The sequence below is a fragment of the Trachypithecus francoisi genome, unplaced genomic scaffold, assembly GCF_009764315.1.
Source record: "Trachypithecus francoisi isolate TF-2019V2 unplaced genomic scaffold, Tfra_2.0 Contig01474, whole genome shotgun sequence".
Lineage (NCBI taxonomy): Eukaryota > Metazoa > Chordata > Mammalia > Primates > Cercopithecidae > Trachypithecus > Trachypithecus francoisi.
Window position 1 is genome coordinate 11,928,196 of NW_022681435.1, and position 27,896 is coordinate 11,956,091.

Consider the following 27,896-nt stretch of genomic DNA (forward strand, 5'->3'; position numbering starts at 1 on the left):
TCAAATCATCAAATCATGGTTGACCCAGCCAACATTGACTACAACCTCCTGTGAGATTAAGAGCTAAAACTGCCCTACAAACACACTTTCAAATTTCTGACTCAAACAAAATAAGATATATTATTATTATTGTTTGATGTCACTAAGTTTGATATATTACAATGTAATATGCATATACACAGGAGTAATAATAATGAGGGCTCATAGTACATAAATTGGTAAGAGAGATGTGAGGAAATAAAGGCAAACTGATTTTAAGAAAATGTTGCTAGTGTCAGTAAATTGTAGATCCCTGTCAGGATGGAGAATTGCTGGAGTAGGAGGTGGTGAACAGAGAGTAAGATGCTTGAAGCAGAGTTTCCAACAGTAATGCATATATTAGAGCTGACAAGTCAAAGGTATGTTCATAAGAATCCATGAAAACTGGAGTAAAGGAGCAAATCAGGAATCAAGAAGATGAAGAACATGAAAGACCATTATGTTTAATGGATCATGAGTGTAGTTGAAGCAGTTACTAATCATCATGTCTAAAGTGGGTGTATGCTTTTTTTTTCTGTTTGTTCTTTTGTTCATTTGTTTGTTTAATTGTTTGTTTTTAAATGAGAGCTATCTCACCCAACCAGAAAGACTGTGAGAGGAACCTGAAGCTGATCATCATGAGGGGAGGGTGAATTTTGTGTATAAAACAAATAATAACATGGACAAAAATACAAGTGGAGCAGTAATTTTTCACTGCTGAAAAAATATTTGGATTACAGATATTTCGAGAAAAGGCTTTTACATGCAAAAACAGTCATGCAATCTCAGGGGTTCTACTTTGAAACATGTCTTTAGAATCCTCGTCAAGACCACTGAGTAAGATTTAAAAAATAAAAAATAAAAGAAAGAGGGTTAATGACAGGTTGGTGCTGTCAGAACAAAAGGTGTTACTAAGTATATACAAATGGGCAAGATGTTTACATGTTTCATTTTAGAAGGGTCCATAATCGGCCGGGCATGGTGGCTCAAGCCTGTAATCCCAGCACTTTGGGAGGCCGAGACGGGTGGATCACGAGGTCAGGAGATCAGGACCATCCTGGCTAACATGGTGAAACCCCGTCTCTACTAAAAAATACGAAAAACTACTGGGTATATACCCAAAGGATTATAAATCATGCTGCTATAAAGACACATGCACACGTATGTTTATTGCGGCACTATTCACAATAGCAAAGACTTGGAATCAACCCAAATGTCCATCTGTGACAGACTGGATTAAGAAAATGTGGCACATATACACCATGGAATATTATGCAGCCATAAAAAAGGATGAGTTTGCGTCCTTTGTAGGGACATGGATGCAGCTGGAAACCATCATTCTTAGCAAACTATCACAAGAACAGAAAACCAAACACCGCATGTTCTCACTCATAGGTGGGAACTGAACAATGAGATCACTTGGACTCGGGAAGGGGAACATCACACACCGGGGCCTATCATGGGGAGGGGGGAGGGGGGAAGGATTGCATTGGGAGTTATACCTGATATAAATGATGAATTGATGGGTGCTGACGAGTTGATGGGTGCAGCACACCAACATGGCACAAGTATACATATGTAACAAACCTGCACGTTATGCACATGTACCCTAGAACTTAAAGTATAATAATAATAATAATAAAATACGAAAAACTAGCCGGGCAAGGTGGCGGGCGCCTGTAGTCCCAGCTACTCGGGAGGCTGAGGCAGGAGAATGGCAGGAACCCAAGAGGCGGAGCTTGCAGTGAGCAGAGATCACGTCACTGCACTCCAGCCTGGGCGACAGAGCGAGACTCCATCTCAGAAAAAAAAAAAAAAAAAAAAGAAGGGTCCATAATCATGAGCAGGGTTACCAAATATATTGTAAATGGTTTACAGGAGTCATAATAATAATAATGAATTTAGCCAGGGACGGTGGCTCACGCCTATAATCCTAGCATATTAGGAGTCTGAGACAGAAGGGTCACTGGAGCCCAGGAATTCAAGACCAGCCTGAGGAACATAGCAAGACCCTGCATCTACAAATAATAATAATACTACTAGTAATAATAATGAAATGGCCAAATATGGTGTTGCATGCCTCTAGTCCTAGCCACTCAGGAGGTTGAGGTGTGAGAATCTCTTAAGCCCAGGAGTTCAAGGTTACAGTGATCCACTCCACCCCAGCCTGGGTGACAGCAAGACCCTGTATCAAAAATAAATAAATAATAATAGTAATAATAATGAACTTGTAGTTCCAATGACATATTCATAGCCATTGTGAAGATCACTGTGGTGTTCATTTAGTAATGTCTGACAGAAAAGCAAATATATTAGTGAGACAGGTTATAAACCATCTAATATGTGAGTAGAGTTTTAAACATGGCATGCATTTATGTGATTAATATGACAGATCAGAGAGTCAGTAGGATTTAGTGATGAGCTACATAAATAATGAAATAGTTTTAGCAAATTATAATCAAACATGCATGTTGAAGGCTTTTCTTTTCTTCAATGTTCAATTAGGTACTCAATTGACAGAAACACAGACTTGGAGAGATACTTCAATATTGATGCCAACAGTGGGGTCATCACAACTGCCAAGTCTTTGGATCGAGAGACAAATGCTATTCACAATATCACAGTACTTGCAATGGAGAGCCGTAAGTTGTGAGGCTTAAAACTAAATTAAGATGGAGGACAGTGAGTGGAGAACCGATTGTCATGAGGTTGTAAATTCAACTTAATTAAAATAGTTCCTTATATGAATTGAACAAAAACTTGAGAATACCAAATTTCTAAGCTGTGAAATATACTTATCTTCACTGTCTTTGTATGCTAATATTTACAAAATTTATGAAAACCAAGGACTAAAAAACAATGCGCCTATATTACCTTCACAGGATTTCTTGTTTTCTGATCACAATTCATATCATGTTTATGCTGTTATGGAGTTAGTGAAATAGCTTATAAAAATTAGTACATTGATCTATAACCAAGACATCTGGATTTGAATATTCTGATATTAACTAAGTTTAGTCCCTCATAAAAAATAAAATAAAATAATAAGTAATAAAATAAAAACTATTGAAAAATGAATGCATATTTGCATGTATATATGTATATGATATATTGTGTATTTTAATATGTATGCATTTATAATACATGTGTTGATAATACAAATGTCTAGTCATGCAAATATGAGTTCTAACATCAAAGAATATTGAAATTCATGGTTTACCATTTATTCTTCTTTCAACAATTTTCTCATCAGGGACTAAAAAACTACAAGTATGCATATAGACTATAAATATACATTTTTATATGTGCATGTATATCCAAATACACGCACATATAATCATGTATATGTATATATTTGGGTATACATATGTATGTATACATACACGTGTATGTATACACGTGTATGTATATGTATGTATACACATATATACACATATACACATATATGTATATGTATATATACACACATATACAAATATATGCATACATATGAATGTATGTGTGTATTTGGATCATATTTTCAGTTTTCTATAGCTCCTTTTAAGTAATACAGCATTATAATTCTAGATTTCATTCTCAGCTTAGTCATTTTATTATTAGAATTGTGCTTTAGAGGGGCAAGGCGTAAATGATAAGACATTGTCTTATTTATTAGAGAATCCATCTCAAGTAGGAAGAGGCTATGTGGCCATCACTATACTTGACATCAATGATAACGCCCCTGAATTTGCCATGGACTATGAGACCACCGTCTGTGAAAATGCCCAGCCAGGGCAGGTAAGAGTCTTCAGAACACTTTGCTTCTAATTTGTGGTTTCTTAAAAAATATCCAGCAGCAGTTGCCTTTGAAATTCTTCCAGCTTTAAGATAAAACATAATCAGCTTGTTTCAGCAAAACTAACACTTTGATGTGTAGCATGAACTAATATTAAAGGAACCTTCAAATTCCAGCTTCATTGGGGTGATGAAAATTCCTCAGGAAGAAAAGGTAAATGTTGTAAAAGCTCTGTTAAATGGCTAAGAACTTAGACTCCTTTAGGAGAAAGATAGCATAGTACGCTGATTGGGCTGTTTCCACCTTACACAACCAGGTTTAAGTGTCTTACAATTCTAAGAATTAAGTGCAGTTCAATCTCAGGTTGGTTTGTTCTTCTATTGTTCAGTGTCTTGTGATGTTTCCCGGGATGTCTAATCAATTGGAACAGCTTATTTCTGAAGTTCACAAAAGTGAATTCAAACATGAACAAAGAAAAGGACATGATTTGTTTTTCAGAGCCCTTTTTTAGATTGGGTTCATAATAATACATTTGATCCTCTCTCCCTAGCTCATTCAGGGAGGTGGTATTTATTATAAAGTGTAAAACTGCTTTGTCCTGACACAGAAAACTAAGCATAGCACACCAGTGTGCTTTAAACTTTTACTTTCTCTTTTCCTAGGTTATCCAGAAGATCAGTGCTGTGGATAAAGATGAGCCATCCAATGGACATCAGTTTTACTTCAGCTTAACAACGGATGCAACAAATAACCACAACTTTTCATTGAAAGATAACAAAGGTAATGTATTAATATTGTTACTGATAGAGGTAGCAGGTCCAGATACTCTAAGCTTCTCCCTCAGGAATGGTGATTATGGATTTTTTTTTAAAGCAAAGATATTAATTAAAGGGCAATGAGCACCTCAAGTAATTTTTATCTATGGATTTACTGTCATGAAGGAAAAGGTGCTATTTAACTTATTTTAGGCCTAAAGCCAAATAGGAGGGAAAGTTAGATTTTTCTTATTATTTTCTTATAGGCACTCATTTTTTTACTTGTGTACCAAGTTGATTATCCAAATAATCTAATAAGTTGATGGTCAACTAAATACCCTAATAAGTACTATGCTCATAGATGCAACTTGAGACATAAGAACTGGATATTACACATTTTAATCTAAATCAGCTTTGACTTAATGTTTTCAATAATAACACCCCTTACTCTTTTATTTTTACATAAATGCAAATGTAACTCATGCAAATAATAATAAAATAATGACATATTTATGAGCTAACAAATATTAAAAATAACAAAATGACTCCCTCTCATGTGAGATTGTATTTCTCTGCTTCAAAGGTAAACAGTCTTAGCGGTTTCCTAAATATCATTATAGTAAAAAAACACTTAGAAATACCGATAAGTAGATTTTAGTTTTGCATAATATTATATATTGGCAATTATGAGAACTTAAAGCACGAGAACCTGCTATCATTGTCTAATTCTGAATTATATATTTGAATGAGTTTTTATTCAAGATATTTATTTTAGAGGAAGGAGAGCATTTGAAACTGATGTAGAGGGTGAATAGTACCCCCCAACAACATGGAAAATGTCTATTTTTAAAAATTTATATTGTTTATGTACATCTGGTTTTAGGGAAAAATGCAGAAGTGGATTTGCTAGTCAGTACTGGCTTGTTTAAAACAGACTTACTACCAAAAGGTGGACAAGAACTTTTGCCTGAGGCCATCACCTTATTTAGTGCAACCTAGGCCTCAAAAATTCAATTCGAAAGTAATAATTTTTCCTGATCTTATTTCCTACTCAATGAGAAGACTATTGTGTCCCTTTAGTAATATAAAAGGTAGAGCATTCTCTACATGGGTAACTCCAGACTCACTGACTTAAACATAGTTAAGAAGGATAATTCTCAGCATTTAGATTCGTCTGGTACAAATGCAGAGAAGGGAATTTATGACCTTCACAAAGAGAATGTGAATATATCCCCCATGTGTCATCATCCAATACCACCATGATTGCTGTACAGTGCGTGCACTAAAATGTCTGCATTTATAGGACACCCACATTGCCACACAATTGAAAAATTATCTACTTTAAGCCCAGAGCTCCCTTGACTGTACCTTGAAGGAAAACATATGAATACAGAGAAAGTCAGTTTTTAAGAAGTCTTCCATATGATCGCTTTTCTGAATATAGAGTCATATTCTCACTTTTTAGGCATTTCAGCTTGTGTTCCTCAATTGTGTGTGTGTGTGTGTGTGATTTTGATATCACTCATGTTACATTACAAATCAACTTTCTAAAACTTTTTGTATCAAGTCATAAATGCATCTGACATCTGAATTGGTAGGAGGCAAAGGCATAGGCCTGCATGCTACTGTGAAATGTACGGAACTTACTGAAAGCTGTATCCTTCAACAACTCCAGCTTAATTTTTTATTGCATACCTTCTTGAATTCATACATTTTAAAATAAAAGATTTGTTTACATAAAAATCTACCAGATGGAATCTGAAAATCAAATCGTTTTATTACTGTCTCTTCTATAATTGCATGTAATACATTTTCTGCAGTCTAATATGAGCTTGCTGTTTTGTGCTGTTTGAGACAGATTTCATCTTGCTGTTTCACTAGAGTACCATTAATTTTTTCATGCTATCATTGAATAAATCTTTTTGACAATTTGGAAGAGAGAAAAATATATAAAAGCACACTGCATGGAACTCTGATCCTGATTTTTCTTCTTTTCCTTTATATTTTTATCAATAGCTATTAATTTTAAAAATCTCATAAATACTCTAATTATTTAATTAAGACAAGTTATTTGGAAAACTGCTAACAGAGACAAAATATATTTTTTATGTATAAATCACACATGTTATAAAGACTTATTGATCACTTTTTTAAAGTTTATAATTACTATAATTGCTTAGATGAAATCAAATATTGAATACAAATTAAACATAAATGGCCTGTTTTATCACTGACAAAATGTTTATACACATAGAGTAGCTATAAATACAAATATAGAATGTTTAAAATGTTACAATAAAATTATTCTGAATACCCCTGTATATTCCATTTAAATAAAGTTAAAATAGCCGATTTTACCCTTTTAAATATTGGTCTTGAAACCTGACAAAAAAAGGATAGATTGAAAATTTTGTCTCTACTATATGATGATGCTGCAAACTATTTAAGCTGTTAATATGTACCATCCTTTCTATAAGTTTATGGTGTAAAATCTAAGATAAGTAAAAAGGTGTAGTTTTTATAAAGTTGCAATTAATGTAATAAGTGATGCATAAACATTTTCATATTTTGTTTTACTTTGTAACTATTTCTTTTGTTATACTGTGTAGAATAACATAAGTATCTTATAATGTATTAAACTGGAAATGTCCCTCTGTCCCAGAGAACTCAAAGAAAATTGTTGAAATAAATCTGCAATTCCAGAGATTTCCCTAATTAAGGCATCAAAGAAAATAGAGTGACTTAAGTAAAGTTTGGGAAGACTGATTGCGTCAGAAATCTTGTGTTACACATTTGCTTTCGTTATCCTAGACAACACAGCCTCAATATTGACCAGGAGAAACGGCTTCCGGAGACAGGAACAATCGGTTTACTATCTGCCAATTTTCATTGTGGACAGTGGATCTCCTTCACTTAGCAGCACCAACACCCTCACCATCCGCGTGTGTGACTGTGATGCCGACGGTGTAGCCCAGACCTGCAATGCAGAGGCCTATGTCTTACCTGCTGGCCTCAGTACAGGAGCCCTGATAGCAATACTCGCCTGTGTCTTGACATTATTGGGTAGGTACTGTTTCCAGGGCTTGCTCTGAAAGAGCTGTCACAAAAACCATGTGTCACAACTTGCCTATTTTCTTCTCCATTTGGTGAACATATGCAGACATTCTGCTAGATGGTGTTTGTTTTGTTTTGTTTTTCTTTGAGATGGGGTCTCACTCTGTTGCCCAAGCTGGAGTGCAGTCGCAGGATCTCGGATCACTGCAGCCTTTGCCCCTCAGGTTCAAGCAATTCTCCCACCTCAACCTCCTGAGTAGCTGGGATTACAGAGGTGCACCACCACACCCAGCTAACTTTTGTATTTTTAGTAGAGACCAGGTTTCACCATGTTGGGCAGGCTGATCTTGAACTCCTGACCTCAGGTGATCCACCTGCATTGGCCTCCCAAAGTGCTAGGATTACAGGAGTGAGCCGTAGCTCCTGGTCTGGATGGTGTTTTGCTCACTAAGTAATAACAATTGTTGGCCACACTTTCCAGTGGTATATTTAAAGTATAACTCAGACAAAAGTTCTATCAATTTCATTTTCAAAACAACAGTGAAGATAAACGGCTTATGCTTTAAATTAATGTTTTTTAAGATTAAAAAGAATCTATCTCATCCCGGTTCTTTGCTTTAGAGCACTTGACAGAGGAGATACACTAGACTGAACAATACATTTTCTATATTGTTTTGATAATATGCTTATTTTAGAAATTATGGCTTTATATTCTACTTTTTAAAGAAAATAAGATGGCTTTCTTAAATAGTTTGCAAATTTGAAATGATTACAATTTCAGCAATGCAAATGTTATACTTTTAAAGTATTAAATACTAGCACATTTAATTGTACATTTCTATGATTATTACTTGGTTAAATTCAATTTATAACTCATGCTTGCAGGAACTCAGATTTTGCAGCATCCTTTTAAAAATTGGGAGACGTCTAATGTGGACATTGGGTAATGGGTTCATTCCAAAGCAACATTTTTCTTCTCAACGTAACTGCCTGTAACACGGACAACAAGCACTTAATATGTTACCGGAAACTATACTCTGTGTTTTCCTGGGTTTTAATAGAATTAGTGAATCCACTTATGACATTTTTGTATAACAGCATTTACAATGATAGTCACCATTGTATAATGTTTAAAAACTAGATTTGTGGATTTAGGTAAACTGAGCTTTTACTTCTGCCTCCAACATGTACTCCTTCTTCCCAAGGTTAATGTTAATCCTTCAGTAGCTGGTTAATTAACCTAAAAGTGAAAAATAACCAAACTAGATTCATAAGATTGTTGTGAGAATTAAATCAAACAATTCATATGAAGAACAGAGTAAACATTCAATATACCATACCACATGGTGAACGTTCGATAAATTTTAAGTGTTACTGATGGCAAATTATCAACTAAGACCTATTTACTAATACATTATAAATGCTGTCATGAAAATTGAGGTTATTGGCTTAAGTAACTTAAGCTAAACAAGTAAATCTAAAAGAAAATAAACTGTATTTTGCATAGAACTTTACACAGATGCAGAAACTTTCAGAATTTCATTAGAATTGGAAAGTAATTACCTGCTAAATCTAATTAGAATCTAAGGGATTAAATTTTGAAAAAGGTAGAACCACCGCAAACAACTTTTTATTGATCTAAAAGCTTCTAAAGCAAACTTGTCCAACCTGTGGCCTGTGAGCCGCATACAGCTCAAGATGGCTTTGAATGCGGCCCAACACAAATTCTTAAACATTCTTAAAATATTATGAAATGTTTTGTGTTTGTGTGTGCTTTTTTTTTTACTCTTCAGCTGTTGTTAGTCTATTTTATATGTGGTCTAAGACAAGTATTCCTCTTTCAGTGTGGCCCAGGGAAGTCAAAAGATTTAAATTTTGGAATCTAAAACTTAATAAAAAAGATGTAAATTGCATGTTTATTTTATAGTAGCAGAATAACCTACATTAGAAGATTTAAAAATTCCATTCATGTTTAGAATGTCTTTAGCTTGAAGGCACAGAATCAGAAAGAGTAATGAGAGGACAAGTAGATGATGTGTGGAAGACTTTTTAAGTTTGGTCAGTTTATCATAAACAACTTAGATTATGCCTTAAAGGAATAAGATTGTATTCCCCCAATTATAATGATCCTCAATAATGAATTGATTTTTGATTATTTTAAGGCTGTCTGATGAAGCTTGCTTCACTTTAGTAAATACTTTCACCTTTGAATTCGGGGTTTTTTTGTGATTTAGGTTGCTTGATGATTCTAATTAATTAAAAATTATCAGCTAATTATTACTGAAAGTCACTGAAATAGAGATTTATTAGATTTCATTATTAGATATACTATCTACAAGTATACATATACAGTATGTGCGTGTGTGTTTGTGTGTGTGTCTGTGCATAAAGGTTTGAGGGATTTTGTCAGAATTTAAGTATTGCTACTCTTTCTGCTAAATTTGAACGTATTGCTTAAGTAGACACCAAATTTGGAATCCCTCTTCCACTTCTAAGGATCCATTTTTTTGTGCCCTATATTTTATTCATTTTTTAAGAGTTACTTCAAGTCTCCAAAACCTTAAGTAAAACAAAGTCTATTGTACTGAAATACTGTTTGGAACAAGGGACTTCTGCCTGCAGCTTCCATTTCTACAGTGACCGCACAATAATCAGTATCATCAAATGTTAGCATTTTAGCCCAGAAATGTGGTCTCTTTGTGTCTTATTTCCCAAGTTTTTAAAAGCAGATAATTAGGAATTTTTAGACGTTTTTAGTTTTGTTGCCAGTATTGTAGTCTCTGGATTTTCACACACTAAGTGCTGAAGTCAATGAGATTAAGTATTCACAGGGGGTGCAAGTGAGGCCTGCAGCCTGACATGAAAATGGAGTTCTAGTACACAGTTCATTCTTTATGACACCTCAGAAAGTGGTGCGAATCTCATTTCTAGGCATTAGGTATCAGGATTTGTCACTCAAACCTTTTAAGACTTCTGAACAAATATTACTAGGAAATAGCAAGGTGAGGAGGTGGAGATGGGAATAACAACTTGAAAATCAAGTTCAGTTAAGAATGAAACTATAGAGTACCTGGACTTTAGACTCTTAAAAAATAAAAGTACTTGACTGCGTGTTAAGTCTGTGTTCCATTGATGTGACAAATTAAAGCTACTTGTAACATGACGGATGGGGAATGCACTGACGTTACCGGAAGTTTAATGCTGGAAGGCATCCCAGGTATCCGTGCTAACCCAAACCTTACAGAGGGAGAACTTGAGGTATAGGGTAGGTTTGAGGATTTGTAGGAGTACAGTTAGAGGATATGATGGGATAAGATTCTAGGTCTCCTTATTCTCAATCACTGATTTTTATTAAACTGCACAAGAAATACATCTTGAAAATATAAAAATGTTTACTCCTATATATTGCTGAAATAATCCGTGTTACCTGGAGTTGTATTTGTCAGTCTTCATCTCTATCCGTATTCTTCTAACTTTATGGATGAACTGCTTTCTGATTTCTCATCCTTGCTCTCACCTCTCTCTCTCATTTATTTGCACCTGAATTCTCTAAATTTGAAAAAAAAAAATCTAAAACTTAGAACATGGGATTCCTTTCTTTACAGTGAGTGCAGTTTGAATGAGATATGTTATTGCTATACTCACATTTCATCATAAAATAATCAATTAGATGCCTCAATTATTTTTCATGCAGAAAAAGTCCATCAATATATGGCAAGATATTCTGGTATTCTAAATTTTGAATAGAAATTACAACCCATGAATAACATCAATACCAATTTAATTATGCATTTTTATCATAGTTAAATTCACACTTACAGACATATACAGTTATTCTTCTACCAGGCTAAAGATACTTTAAAGAAAAAAAATCTACGAATGACAAAGACATTAGATTATTCAGTAGATTTTTATAATAAAGGGGAAGAATTTCCGCTGTTTTGTTTAAAAATATGGTTTCGATATTAAATATTGTACTCCTATTCTGAAAATATTACAGCTAAATTTTTTCTTTTCCTCCGCACACACAAAAATAAAACCTGTTTCTTGCACAATAAAGCTGCCACTGAATTTACTGTGTTAAGTTTTGGGTGTTTCTGTACTTGGACTTCAAGGTCGCAGTAATTGAAGTCCTGTAGCATTCCTTCCAACTCTTTGCTCTTCTGAAACAATTGGAATTAGTTAGACCAGCCCAACTTCATAAACTCAGGTTTAATAAGGTGTTTGTAGAAACTTGCTGTTCACTGCATGGGATTCAGTCTCTTCCAGTATGTCTATGATGGTCAGCTTGACAGTTAGCTGTCATGCATCTTTTCACTTTTCTTCCCTGATCTCCCAAGTACTAAACTATATTTGGTCACCAGTAACTGTGGCTATTCATGACTTTTTTCCAACAGAAAAATATTTTCTTGTTTTTGCAAGTGATAGTGAGCATTACTGAAGGAAAAAATATGTTACATCGCGTAGAAAAAAAAAAGTGGTAGCACTATGTAAAAAAAATTGATCCCCATCATAATCTATAATGATAGAACATAATTGGCATAGCAGCCCTAGAGATAATAATGTGCAGACTACAGTTGGCTAATTTATGGTAGCAGATGGGTTCCTCTCTCAAACAAGCATGAGTATAATAAAAAATGAATTGCATTTCATAAGCTTGTACTATGTGCTAGACATCAGCCTAAGTGCTTTACAAGCATTATCTAATTTAATGCTCATAACAAATTTCCTAGGCAAGTATTACTATGCCCACATTTTTTATAAGAAGACTACAACTTAGAGGAGATACACAAAAAGTTATAGGGCGAACGAGTGTCAGAGTCAGGACCCAAACACAGGGAAGCCTGCCTCCTAAATGTTCTTTATAAGGTATTTTTGCATATGTGTTTCCCCCTGTGAAAGAACCCTCCGTTCCTAGGGAATGCCAGTAGGTCTGTGGATATCACAGCCTGGGCGCTGCCAAATTAGGTGCAGGGGTATCTTTGCTGTGTTTCACATAGTGGCTTTATTACTTGTCCAGTTAACTCTGAGTGTCTTCCAATTTCTTCCAGTCTTTAGAAAACACATTGAGAAGGGTGTATGTTAAATTTGAGGTTATATTCCAGTACAACCAAAATCTAATACACAAATTGTCTTTCTGCATAAACCATTCGTTGTACTCAGGAATTTTTTTTCTATATTAATTGAGACTAAGGTGAAATCATTCTCTCTCACACATTGAAAGGAAATGAATTTTGCGATACCTGTTTTGGGAAAAGATCCATTTTAGTTAAACTTTTCCTTTTCTTGAGACCTGGAAAGAATTAGCCCCTTTAAACATAGATGATCTATCACAGCAGGTCGACCAATGTAGCTTCTTTGTTCTATTGGAGAGTTGAAACTAGAAATCTCCATAAAAACATCAATCCTGAGCAATTTTCCTACATTCCTGCCTCTTTTCCTTATTGAACCCCATTTGTATGTTTTTCTGAGTGGAATCAGTCAGACTTCTCTCTTCTCACTTGCATCCTCCAGGGTCAGTTAGTCCACACATACTGTTAACTTTAGTTTGTTGGGCCTTGGATCAATTTGTTTCTGTCTCTTACTGTTGCACCTGATATTTGTCCAGGGTCCTTCTTTTTCCTGTTGAATTGTGGCAACTCTACCATTCTCTATCAGAACCAATCCATCAGTATTGCAGAGTAAGCTTTTAAAACGTAAATGGGATTTTGACACAACCCAGCTTAAAATCATATTTTCCTGAAACCCCATTGTCTATGGACTAAAATAACAGACTCTCCAGGACCAGACAGCTCTCATCCAGTTCAACCTTATTTTTCTCTACTTACTTGGTGTACTTTAGTCAAATTGCATCAGTTGCTTTTTTTAAGACTCATTCTGCTTTGTCTTTCTGCCTGGAATACCTCTTCCCAGAATCTACAAGTGGTCACTTTTTTTTTTTTTTTTCAAGACTCACTTCTTTGGCTTCTGAGTCCAGGTTGGGTGCTGTTCCTAAGGACCCCACAGCACCTTGTATCTAGCAGTCTTTGAGCATCTGACATGGCTGACTTGTCTGTTTCATTGGTTTATCTTCTTGTCCATCTCTTCCAGTAGACTGCTTTTAGAGGCAGACTAAAAGCATTATTTTATCATTATTTATATCAGCTAATCAGATGCTGATCTGACACATACAGAACATTCCATACATGCATGATAAATGAAGCATGAATGATTTGAATGTACTCAATTGTGGAAAATAATAATTGATTTGACTTATTTTTATTACCTGTAGGAGTATCTCCATTAGACCCTGTTTTTTCTGTTTCCCAAGACTTTATATTTTTAGGACATTTTTTCTGAGATTTGGTCTATCTCTTTAACTCTTCAGGAAAATGGATGTGTCACAAATTAAAAGAATTTAAATGATGTTTTCAGGTTAATAGCCATGGAACTATATAATGGCTTAAGAAAACAAATTAGAATAATGACTAAAGGTAGATAGAGAAAATATTGCAGACGAGATGCCAGAGATATTTTATTTATCAGTTTAAAATTCAGTTAAATGTTACAGTTAATATCTCAGTCACTCACTTGGATCATACCAATTATGAATCTTTAGTTATCCTTTGCAAAAGTAGTAGAATGGGTCCCTAAGTGCAAGATAAAATTTTAGCCTTGTGTTACTGGGGATCTGCATGAGCCTCAGATTCCATAGCTCATAAATCCAGACAAAATGACAGGTTGATTTCCACTTATCCTTCAGATCTTTGCTTAAATGCCACTTCTGATGACATCCTTTTCTGATCACAACCAGATGGTGCTGGTACTCCTGCATTTTTCCTATCACTTTCCTTTGTAAGACATAAATTATTTTACGTCTCTGCTTGAAACATTTCAAAAGAATCAGATGCACTTGCATGAAATCCAAATGTTTATCATGGTCCACAAAGCAAGCATGTTCAGCCACCTGCTTACCTCTCTAAGGTATCAGGCTGTCGGATCCTTCTCTCATCCAGTAGGAGGACCCACAGTGCATTTCTTCCCATTATTTTCAAGTGTGCTACCCTCCTCCTGAAACATTCTTGCTGCATTCCTTCACCTGTCAAGTTTAGATTATCTTTAATGCCTCAGCTTCAGTGTTATCTCCCCAGGAGGAGTGTCCTAAGCACCATTATTCTCCATCATAGTATTTATTTCTTTTGTAGTGTTTATCACAACTTGTAACTATATAAGTTTGTTTGTTTTGCTCAAATATAAAAGCTTTTCAATGTAGTGATCTTCAAGTCTGTCTGTCTTCTTAACCGGTATATTATTGAGGCCTGTCATAGGCACATATAGAGACAATATTTTTAATTCATAAATATTATTTATTGTACTCTACAGTAAATTTTGCAACCTTATCCACATATTTTAATCCCTTCAAGAATAGGTCCAGTATCCTCTATAATTCATTGTTCTACCATCAGTTAGAACAGAGTAGATAACAGATAAATTAACTACATTACAGGAGGTCATCCAAATCACAAGTGAGAGCATGCTAAAGTTTACATTTTATCTGTGTATGAGTTACATGACTCAAATTTTAGTGAGACCCAAAAAGTTTGGAACTGAATCGTATGAATTTATTGTAGAAATTCCACAATGTAGGACCTATTATTGAATAAAAACAGATGTTGCCTATGTGGGTCACACTACTTAAGCCCTTTACAATTAGACACTCAATCTTCATAAAGTTACTATGAAGTGGTTTCAAAGAGGTAAAGACTATTATTTTCATTTTGGAGAGTGGGAAACTGAGGCAAGGAGAAGTAAAAGATCTCACCTACCTCCATACATCCAGGAAATGGAATAACAGGGATTCAATGCAGAGGAGGTCCTTAAATAGGCAGGAGCCATGGACTGAGGGATGGGACTTGAGATGTATTCCATGGGTTACAGTGAGTAAGAAGAATTGGTTGAGTGGAACATGTGGTGATGAAGAGTTGAAGCAAAGAGGAAATGAAGAAGCTGGAGTCAAAGGTGACTTGGAGTTTCTGGTTTGGGTATTCTCTTACTTGAGAAAAGAACACAAGATAGGAAACCAATCAGGAACATTAATGAGATTAAACTTACAGATTTTGAATGGTGTATGAGTGAGAGTCATTGGACAGAACGTTGTTATCAGTAAAGGAAGTGGTCGTAACAAATCATAACAATGATAATAATTACCGTTTTGAACATTTATTATATTCTGACGAGTACATATATTTGTATTATCAAAAATAGGAGTAGTCATTTTAAAATGCGGTCTGGTTATCCAAAGAGATAAATGAGAGATTTAGATGTCAGAGACATCAGCTTTTGCCATGCAAGAGGCAGTTGAACCTGGGGTTTCACTGGGCTTGCCTAGGAAGAATGTGGGGTGAAAAGCCAAGAAGCCAAGTATGGAACTTGAGGAAGATTTACTGTAAGTACTTCTTAGAAGAGAGAGGCTACAAAAAAAAAAAAAAAAAAAAAAAAAAAAAAAAAAAAAACATGGTTTGAAATAAGAAAATAAATTTTTTTTTTCTTTTAAACTGGCTGCAAGCAGCTGCATTGTTTACTATTGCGTAAGTTCAAGAGAGCTGGCCCACACAATTTTCCATGAAGTTCTGTGTCAAATAGGACACACATGCCATGTGAAAAAAGGGTCACAAAGTGGTCATTGGATTTGGCAAAATGTGAGTCATTGGTAGCCTTGGACCCTGGGAAATAGCAGGGAAAACTCAGATTGCTCTAGTTTGAGAGCAATCAGGATATAAGAAAGTGGCAATGTGGAGTAGGCTACTTTTACATAAAAGTTAATAATATTGAGGGTATATGAAGATAAACTGTTGGTTGGAAAATTTCAGGAAACTGTGTCCACTTAATGTCCTCCCTGTTTGAGCTCTGATGGAATAGTGTGTCTGGAGGCAGTGGAGAGAGTTTCAAGTTGACCCTGAAAAGAGTGAGGATACCATGTTTCTTCATCATGGTTATTTCTGATCCATCTGAAGCCAACAACGTTCAAGCTCAGTTCAATATTAAAAGGAAAAGAAGCTGGGAGCTGTGGCTCATGACTGTAATCCCAGCAGTTTGGGAGGACGAGGGCAGAGAATCACTTGAAGCCAGAGTTTGAGACCAGCCTGAGCAACAAGCGAGACCTCTTTTTCTACAAAACATAAAATAGTTAGCTAGGCATGATGGCATGCACCCAAAGTCCTGGCTGCCTGGGAAGCTGAGGCAGGAGTATTGCTTGAGCCTAGGAGTTTGAGGCTGCAGTGAGCCATGATCACTCCGGCCTGGGTGACAGAGTGAGAAAAATTAAAATTAATTAATTAATTAATGTTAAAAAATTAAAATGTCTAAAAATTAAAAATAAATTTAAAAAACAGAATTAAACAATTTTTGAAATTAAAAAAAGAATTACTAAAACTTAATTAGTGCTCAGTAGAAAAAACTGATAGATTTTTAATAAACTTCATGTAAATCAACAGGATCAATACATGGTGAAGAATTACAAAACAGAAACATTGATATTTGCATGTCAATGTGGATGATTGTTTAAAATAAATTATTGAAATTGTATATAGATTGTGCTGGCAGATTTTTTATTTTGATTAGATTATTTTTCAAGTATACTTATAGGTACACTAATCATTACACTGATTATAGCTGTCCTATTCTTCAATATGTCATTTGACAATAAATATGAGAATACCTCTAAGACCATATGTAATTAGATCATTCTGGTGTTTGAGTCTTTTGTTTAGATCAGTTGTGCAAAATAAAGTTATTGTGAACCATCAGTGTGAAACACATATGTAACTTCAAACTTTCACATAACTTTATTAGAAAAAGTAAAAAGAAACTATTGAAATAAATGCTAATAATGTATTTCAAACACACTATACCAAATTATTATCATTTTAATATGTAATCCATGAAGACTATTGAGAAGATATTTCACTTTTTTAAAAGAGAAACAAGTCTTGAGCATCATATGTTTATTATTTTACACTTAAAGTATATCTCAATGAAGAATAGCCACATTCCAAGTGTTCAACAGCCACATGTAGCTAGTGGCAACTATGGTAGACAATGAAAATTTAAATGACTATTTTATGGCTAATTAGAAATGATGATTGTTCATAAGACACCATATAGATGATGGTGTTTTTGGTAAAGACTTACTCATCCCTCAAGTCACATTTCAAATGTCATCTGTTATGTTGGACTTTCTCTGAGGATCCTGGGCAGAAATAATCCCTTTCCCATACAAATTTTCCTAGCATATTTTATATTGCTATATATTTAATTCATTCTATGATATTTGACTGTTTATTTTTCATTCAGAATGTTGGGCTTGTTGATGGCAATCCAGCAAGTCTACTTATTTCTAGTCACATTTCCTTGCCTATAATTTATTAACCCATTTAACAAATATTTATTGAGCACATACTTACTATCATGTATTATTCTTTGTGCTTAGGGTAAATCTGTAAAAAGCAAAGTCACTACCCTTCATATGGCTTACAGTTTCAGCAATTAGTACTCATTAAAAATATTATTGAGTTAAATGGAATTTAGGCTTTAAACCTGTGGTAGTAGCCACTAAACAATGGATCAAACTTAAGAAAGTGATATTTAACAGATACAAATATAAATTTATGCGATTTGGTTTTTTAAAAACTTTTTTTTACAGAGTTTTAGGCTAGGAAAAAGCCTAGTGGGATGTAATTTATATGACTGAGTGACTTTAAAAGGATACCAGATTCAACATTTTAAATATGTTAAAAAACAATACATTAGTGGAGTTACTTTCTCTTTAATATAAGTAGCTTTAGAAAGCCAGATACCTCATGTTGTCATTTATAAATGGGAGCTAAACAGTGGGTACACATGGATATAACATGGTGGAATAATAGACATTGGAAGCTACAAAAGGTGGGATAGTTGGCAGGGAGTAAGGGTTGAAAAACTACCTGATGAGTACAATGTTCACTATTTGGGTAATGTGCACCAAAATTCCAGACTTCACCACTGCAAGATAAATGCATGTAAAAACTCTTCACTTCTAATCCCTAAATACATAAAAATTAAAAATTTTAAATATATGTATTTTATATGTATATACATATATAGGCATATATATAAAGGGTATATATATATATATATTTATAACTATATATGTATGTGTATATGTGTCTGTGTGTGTGTGTATATATATAGCCTTATTTAGCAATGGTATCATTTTGTGGTGATCAGATCTCATCGGCAGAATTCTGCTAGTTCTGGGTGCCAAAACTGAATTTTGAGAATTCTGGCATTTCCAGGCACAGAACATCCAGAGTAGGGAACTCAGGATGACAGTGAGGTTTTGAACTCAAGACAAGCTGAACACTACACATGCCTGTGGAGCAAGCTTGTTCAACCTGAGGCCCACAGGCTACATGTGGCCCAGGACAGCATTGAATTTGGCCTAACACAAATTCGTACACTTTCTTAATATTTTAGGAAATATTTTTGCAATTTTTTTAGGTCATCAGCTATCATTAGTGTTAGTGTATTTTATGTGTGGCCCAAGACAATTCTTCTTGCAGTGTGGGCAAGGGAAGCCAAAAGATTGGACATCCCTGCCGTAGAGCAAATCTAGGTGACTTCTAACGTGTCTGCCATCTTTAAGAGGATAGGACAGTTCCTGATAGAACACATTCACTGGAAAGAAGGGATGCTTAATTGTAGAGACCAGTAAGGCCATGGTTATCATCAAGTGGGAAGATTAGTTAGGACTGTAGGACTTGACGATAGTCCAGTAGAAATCATGCTCCACTTTACTGTGCAAATAGACATCTGCCAAAGGTCACACTATAGCCGAGAAGAAAGGTGCCCACTGATTTGTGGTGTGGTGTGTGTTTGCACATCAATATTTTTCTCCATATTCCCTTCCTTTTATTTATCTTGGTTTTGAGAGAATGATTCTATCCAATTGCTGGACAACTAAAACTAATTTAAAACTGACAAAAGGCTGGGCGTGGTGGCTTACACCTGTAATCCTAACACTTTGGGAGGCCAAGGCAGGAGGATCACTTGAGCTCAAGGAACTCAAGACCAGTCTGGGCAAAATGGCAAAACTCTTTTGAGCTCAAGGAATTTGAGACCATCGTAGGCAATATGGTGAAACCCTGTCTGTACAAAAAATATCCATGTGTGGTGGTGCATGCCTGTAGTCTCAGCTTCTTGGAGGTACTGAGGCAGGAATATTGCTTGAGCCCAGGAGATCAAGGATGCAGTGAGCCAAGATCCTTCTGCTGCACTTCAGCTTGGGTGACAAAGTGAGACTCTGTCTCCAAACACTAAAAATAAAACAAAAATAAAGCTAACGACACATCAGTTCAGAAGAGCGTAAAGAATTACATCAAAATTTGTGACATAGTTAGCAGTAGGGTGTTGTAATTTTATATAATTTTATGCTTGTAATTCTCTTTTCTGCATATTTCTCTGCACCTATGCATGTCTGTCTCTTCTTACAATGAATTGCACTAAGATTCATACTATATTTATCTGTGAATATACGGTCTAGTGTTGGAACTGCTTTCTTGTAGGACCCCTCTCTTGATATGCTTCTGCCAAGTGCAAGTAGCACTATTTTCTATCTGCTAGGATGCTCAGAAAATGTTGAATTGAATGTTGTGAGACTGAATTCCAAAACCAGAAATTTAGGCCTGCATCGTGCTTTTACTGCTGTAATAGCACTCTAACTTATTTTCTGACATCGACTCTCCTATCTTCCTCTCCTTGGTCCAGTAAGAATGTTTTTTATTTTTTGTTTTTGAAACAATCTGATTATATCATGCAGTCCTTAAAATATGTTTGTTCTTGGGCCTGTAGGGTCTGACTCATGCCTACAGCTCCACCCTTACCTCACCTCTTTCTTTGCCCTCCAGCCACGTTGGCCTCAAATATCTGCTCACTGTCGTCACCGTACCAGGCATGTTCCTCTATAGCACATCTCCTTCCTGTCCCTACCCTCAGCCTGCAGTTATCAGCAGTTAAGTCTTTCTTGTCTGCATCTATTTCCCCTAGTATATTTCTTTTAAGATCACGTTTCCCTCTTTTGGAACAATTATTACAATTCCACTTTTGCATTTATTTATTTTAATGTTTGGATCAATATCTGTTGGTCCCAATGAATTGTAAGGTCCATGAGTAAATGTTACATGTCTGCTTCTATGTGCAACATTACACTACAATACCTAGTGCACATCATAAATGGTTAACATATTTTTGTTAAACAGATATGTAAATTCCTGAACAATCAGAACAATCTAAGTGTCAAATATGACTAGATTTCAGCTAGAACTAAGTCTTTTCTTCTATTTCCACTCAGAAGTAGAGGTCATATGACAAAAAAGAGAAATGATAAAACCTCTTAAAATATATAATCTTATGCTTATTTAGGCAGAGTATTCTTCTTAATACAGTGATTAACACCATAGTCTATGAAGAACAGTTAATTCTTGTTCTATATAAACATTAAATTCTATTTTTTATATACACTTACATAGTTAGAAATTAATACTTTCCGAGGTCATTCAAATGTTAAATTATCTGACTTTCCAAAATACCATGTTTTTCTTTGCCTTGGACAAGATTGGGAAATAAAGCAAACTGCATAAGACATTAATATGCTTGATGTGTATTGTACCTTAGGGCTGATATACCCACAGGTACTTTAGAGTTTTACTTTGATTGAAGATTTGAGAATCAAAAGTCAAGTTTATTGGTAGCATGAAATACATTTACAATCGAATATAAGAAATAATTGATATATACTATATGTAGGTATATATTTATGACATTTATTATAATGAAAGAATTGATAATTTTGGAATGTTTTTGTCTACTTAGACATTGATTTAAAAGAGCATCTAATTATTATGTAATTCTTACCCTCTTTATACCCTTACTGACTCTCATACTCATTCATTTCTTACATCCTTTTGTTCTCAACTGGACCTTTCTCCTCCTTAATTTTGCTGTTCAACATGTGTAACAGATGTCTTATTTCTACCTGCCTCCATCTGTGCATCCCATCACTATTTTCTCTCAACATCCCTCTTCATTCCCTGCTTTCCTTTATTTGATTTCTCACTAAGAAGTTCTACTGGGTTCTACTTTCTTTCTACTGCAGTTACTTTCATTTTGGGGGAACTATGTAAAAAATTTCAGAAACTAAAGTTGTATATAAACATAACATAATTATTTTTTCATCCACGTATTTTAAAAATTGTTGTCTTTCTTGAGCAAGCAATTACCTTTTGAGCTTTCATACTTGTCACCCTTAGCCTTTGTTTTTTAATCACCTTCTGTGAAAGTACTACACATACAGTATTATAAACAGCGTGAGGGTTTTGAAGACAGACTGAGATGGAGTATGCCTCACCCCTCACTACTGCATTTAATTACATTTAGACAGTTATTTTATGTGTCTAAGACAACCATCAAATGGGAAAACCTCTACCCCAGAGAATTGTTGTGAGTGTTAAATAATATGTACTGTGTGCAGACCTTCATTTCTCACGATACCACCTTTCCTATTTCCCATTTAATCTTTGGTACATATGCCTAGCCATATATGGTACACTTTCTACGTTGCTTGTTACATTAAAAACAAACTGCTCTGTTGCATACTGACAAGTAACTGGGATTCTGATAACTCTACTTATGTTATTTCCAATGTTCTTTATCTCTTCAGTCCACACTGTGAAGATTGATGTGGACTATGATTATCATATATTGCTAATTTCAGTTAGTTTAAAAGTTACTTGTCCCAACATCACACAACTAATATGTAGGAAGGTTGGACAAGGCCTTTCTGACACCAGCGCCGCAGCTCCTGTTGTAGCATTCTGGCATGTACCTTGACAACTACAAGGCATTAGAGTGCTGAAAGTGCTAATTCTAAGTAGACAAGAAAGGACAATCCGCTTAACAGGGAAGGAAGGTGAATACCAGACTACTTATGGGAACAGAAAGATATACAAGCAGTAACTTTTGAACTTAGGTTGGTGCAAAAGTAATTGCGATTTTTGCTATTAATTGCAAACACCAGTTACTTTTGCATCAACCTAATACCTATATGCCCTGTTGGTGAAGCTGGTTGAAAATATCCAAATGAAGTAAACAGGAGCAAAAAGAGAACAGGCATATCTGTGCCAATGCAGCATGAGAAGGTGGCCAGAAAAGCTCAGAAATGTATCAGTTTCTGAACTGTAGGTCATCCTTAAAGTGTAAAGCTTATGAGAAGAGCAGTACAGTAGGATCCAGTGGGAAAGATAAGGAAAAAGTGCCACACACACAAAAAGTTGTTTTCACCACTATTTCCACAGATCACCAGTACAGTTTGTTCATCAGTCACATTCCTGTTGATGATGTTAACACAGATAGCTGATAGACATTTAGGAAAGCATATATTTTTATTGAAGATGAATTCATTTTATTTAAAATTAAATTAAGTGCTCAGTCTTTTGGTTTTTGAAAGTATACTGAGGTGGGGGATGGAGTATGCCTCACCCCTAGTTACTGCAGTTAGTTAAGGACATTGATGCCCTTTTTGGTTTTGTATTTTTATTTTCAAAAGTGTTACTAATGCCAGAGTAAAAAGTTTACAAGATACTTTAAAAATATTTCATGCCAGCCGGGCGCGGTGGCTCACGTCTGTAATCCCAGCACTTAGGGAGGCGGAGGCGGGCGAATCACGAGGTCAGGAGATCGAGACCATCTTGGCTAACACAGGGAAACCCGTCTCTACTAAAAATACAAAAAAAATTAGCCAGGCGTGATGGTGGGCGCCTGTAGTCCCAGCTACTCGGGAGGCTGAGGCAGGAGAATGGCGTGAACCTGGGAGGCAGAGCTTGCAGTGAGCCAAGATCGCGCCACTGCACTCTAGCCTGGGTGACAGAGCAAGACTCCGTCTCAAAAAAAAAAAATTTTCATGCCCGCTTTTAAAAATATGATGACAATAACGTAGCCAAAACGATAATCCATATAATATACGTTTTGGGCTGTTCTGACTTTCCAGAAAAAAAATCTTAAGCTGATGCAATATAAGTTGTTAAAAGGTATTTTGTAGACGAATAAAGGTACTTCATTGCTTTACATATTTTTAAATTCCAAAATTCAAGAATACCCTTTTTATTTCATTGTAGTTTAGTTGAAGTAGCAGTGAAATTAGATGTATCCCAAATCAAGGAGCATGCAGTCACTCGGAGGCCAGAGCACTTTCCTTATTTGTGTATACTAGTGAACAATGCACAGAATACGTTGTTTGTTTAAGTCTCCCATATAGCCAGTGTAGTTGTTCTTATTTGTTTTACAGTGCAATCTCCTGCTTTAAGATTTAATTATCAGTTTTGATATAGGAAGATAAATTCCTAACATTAAAGGGGTGATTCATTTCTTAAATTTAGCTTGTACAGTTGCTGAAAATCTCACAGCTTGTATTCTGTCTGTAGGTATAATGGATAAAGACCAAGTTCAGTATGTTATACATGAAAGTGGGACTCAATTTATTATAGAGAAGCTTTTAATCTTCGTAAATGGCCTGACATGCTGGATTTTATTTAACAGTTGACTTTTATAGAGAAGGAGTAGGCATTTCTTCAAAGAACCTGACTGAATGCTATAATCCATTTCTTTCTGAAATTGCAGTTGTTAAATTAGACACAAAACATTTATGAATTTCAATTTGCCTTTCCAGCAATTAAGGAGTTCAAAAAAATCCCTTTGTGTTTCCTGGCTTTGAAATGATTATGTTTATTATGAACTGGCCCTTCAATTTCTTCTATCAAATACATTGGAGGTTACGTTAAAGAGGAAGACATCAGTTCTGAACAGGTGTGGAAAAGGGTTCCTTGATGTATAAAAGTGTTCTATTTTAAAGCCATTTTAGCAATTTTAGCACATCTACCGCTGTGAATCCTCGTGGAAGTCGGTGGCCAATTCATTTCTCTTTAAAGGGAAGAAAACCTGTAACTCAGTGTCCTGGGCCTAATTTTACCATGACGAGGGGCAATGGGTGAGTTTACTGAAACTTTCTCTTCCTGTCTCATTGTTTCAGTGTTGATCCTCCTTATTGTCACTATGAGAAGACGGAAAAAAGAGCCCCTTATTTTTGACGAAGAAAGAGACATCAGAGAAAATATTGTGAGATACGATGACGAAGGCGGGGGAGAGGAGGACACGGAAGCCTTTGACATGGCTGCACTGAGGAACCTCCACGCCATCCGAGACACCAAGACCCGGAGGGATGTGACTCCGGAAATTCAGTTCCTGAGTCGACCAGCTTTTAAAAGCATCCCAGATAATGTCATCTTCAGGGAATTTATTTGGGAAAGATTAAAAGAAGCTGATGTTGATCCTGGTGCCCCTCCTTATGACTCCCTGCAGACATATGCTTTCGAAGGAAATGGCTCAGTTGCTGAGTCACTCAGCTCTTTAGATTCCATCAGCTCAAACTCTGATCAGAACTATGACTACCTAAGTGACTGGGGACCTCGCTTTAAACGACTCGCGGACATGTATGGGACTGGCCAAGAGAGTTTGTACTCATAGCCTTGGAACCTTAACTTGAAATGTACTGAAGACAAAGTAACAGCAAAAACTAAAATAAAATGAAATAAAATAAACCACTACATACAGAAAACAAGAACTCCACTTGCTGGAGAAAGATGGTTGTAAATATTTCTCCATTTTTAATTGTTTAGGTTTCTGCCTTGGTGAGGCATATCTTCATTAGACTGATCTAAGGCACTGCACTGACCACAGACTCTGAGCGTTTGAAGGTTTTCTGATAAAAAGCAATGCTCAGTGGTTTGTGAATAGATAGCAACTCGCATCTACCTGCAAAGGCACCAAACCTCTATGAGAAAGTAGTGCCCTGTGTTGTCAGTGAATCAAAGATGCCCTGTACATACCTTCATGGTACTGTCATTGAGAGGAAGAGAACATGATGAGCTATTGAAAAACCCTGGAACTTCTTGCATATCAAAACTTGGGACAAATTTAATTCACAGAGATGCTTATAGCTTACTATGTTATTGAATCCAACAGAATTATGTTGCTCTTGACTAACAGAAATATTTTATTTAGCAATATATAAATTCCCAGAAATTCCTTCCTAACTGAAAACCCTGCCACAAAAGCCAGTAAAATTTAGTTTAAGGCAATATAAACCATTGTCTATCCAATAAATTATAAAGTGTTCCAAATAAGAAAAAGGTAAATAATTTTTGAAGTTTGTGATAGTTTTGAGATGCTTGTGTAGGTATGATAAAAAAAAAAAAAGTTGCTGTCTATTCATTGATTTTTATTCTCTCTTCTGATTCGTACAGGAGAATATCTTTTCTTCTTTATTTGACACATGGTGTTGTATTTATTTTGGAGCTCCAATCTCCACTAAATTCAGGTCCATCATACTGCCTCATAGTATTAAACTCATCAGAACATGCTGATTTTTCTCCAGCCTGAGCTACATGAAGGAAATGAAGCATGGAAATGGAGAAATAATAGTAAAGCAATTGAGCCCTGTTGCAGTTCACATCTCAAGGAGGAGCACAGCTACAAGGACATATAAATTGTTCTTCTGAGCCATTAGAATGTCAAAACATTGGAATAAAATATTTGTATTGTAGAAAGACTTCAGAGCGAATTGAGATTTTCTTTGATGCAAGAATTATTTTTCAAGGTCATAAGTTCTACATACTCCAAAGACTTTCAAGAACCCAACCTTTCTTGCTGCAAACATATTGAGTAAAATACTGATTTCTTAAAAATCTTAAACAATATAATGTTATAAAGACTAAAATCCATCTTTAAATTCTGATGCAAATATGTCCCTCAAGAATTAACCAAGCAATGTATGATTTCTATGTGGTTTAGATTTGCCAAAGGAAGGAAGGCAATTGCAAGTCATCATATGTTTAAGTCTGAGATGAGCTGCTTAGAGTATGACTTTCATGACCAAAATGATATTTCTACCTATTATTTTTCCTAGGTTAATACTAGCCTAATGTGCATATATATTCAAGTAAGAATGGATTTATTTTTTCCTTCCTTTCTCTTTTGAAAATAATTCATTGTTGGGTTCCTAATACATTTACAGATAGTAAACACTGTGTAGAGAATCATGTTCTAAAAGTGCCTTTTGAAAGGCAGACAGTGAAATTAGAATATTAATATGTTGATTACACAAAGAAGAACTACATAGGATTCTGTAAACTTGCAGCCCAACTTTAGAAATGAAGTATGTAAAAGTGACCTTCAGCTTCATAAAAATAGATAATCCAATAAATTTGATTACCTGCAAACAGTTCTTTAATTTGAATAAAGTTTTGTAAACATTGTTTTATAACTATATAGATATGCTTCTTGCTGTATTAATATGCATATATATTTTAAAAAATTATAACAGAATGAAATATGCTGTTCATAACTTTTAATCACACATGCAAGTTTTTCAAATTAAGAAAAAAAAAGCAGTGTATTTACCCAGTTTAATAAAATCAGAATGTGGTGCAGGAATTACATAGATGTTAATGTAAATCAGCAAGGTGCTGAGAATACAGTTTGTAATAATTCCGTTTTTGTCTGCAAGAAGATGAAATAGTTTAGTACAGTTGGATTATGTTGTCAAAACTGCTGATTGTTGCACATGTCACTAAACGGAGGTGTGGATATATTTTAGAAAAGGAACACACATCATTGACCCTTCTTTTTCCGCTTTTAAAATGTGTGTTTTTTCTCATTAATTTTTTCAAATGTTTACCAGTGATAGATTGGAAAAAGAAAGGTTCACATTTAAATAATAATTTAAAATTATTGCATATACCCAATTGCTATTTATGTGCAGATGATTATATCAATGCGGTATTAAATTTGATTCAGTATTTTTTTATTATTATTATACTTTAAGTTCTAGGATACATGTGCATAACGTGCAGGTTTGTTACATATGTATACTTATGCCATGTTGGTGTGCTGCACCCATCAACTCGTCAGCACCCATCAATTCATCATTTATATCATGTATAACTCCCCAATGCAATCCCTCCCTCCTCCCCCCTCCCCATGATAGGCCCCAGTGTGTGATGTTCCCCTTCCCGAGTCCAAGTGATCTCATTGTTCAGTTCCCACCTATGAGTGAGAACATGCGGTGTTTGGTTTCTCTTCTTGTGATAGTTTGCTAAGAATGATGGTTTCCAGCTGCATCCATGTCCCTACAAAGGACGCAAACTCATCCTTTTTGATGGCTGCAT

General features: G+C 35.2%; 1 protein-coding gene across 1 annotated transcript in view; it reads left to right on the forward strand.

Moving 5' to 3' along the window:
- The window catches only part of CDH7 (cadherin 7), a 131,190-nt gene extending 103,658 nt beyond the window's left edge, over positions 1 to 27,532 (forward strand). The window contains exons 8-12 of the mRNA XM_033175269.1: positions 2,524 to 2,660; positions 3,674 to 3,795; positions 4,456 to 4,573; positions 7,360 to 7,611; positions 24,701 to 27,532. Coding sequence (XP_033031160.1) covers positions 2,524 to 2,660; positions 3,674 to 3,795; positions 4,456 to 4,573; positions 7,360 to 7,611; positions 24,701 to 25,194 — 1,123 coding nt within the window. The 3' untranslated portion in view covers positions 25,195 to 27,532. The remainder of the gene's footprint in view (positions 1 to 2,523; positions 2,661 to 3,673; positions 3,796 to 4,455; positions 4,574 to 7,359; positions 7,612 to 24,700) is intronic.
- The last annotated feature ends 364 nt before the right edge of the window (positions 27,533 to 27,896 follow it).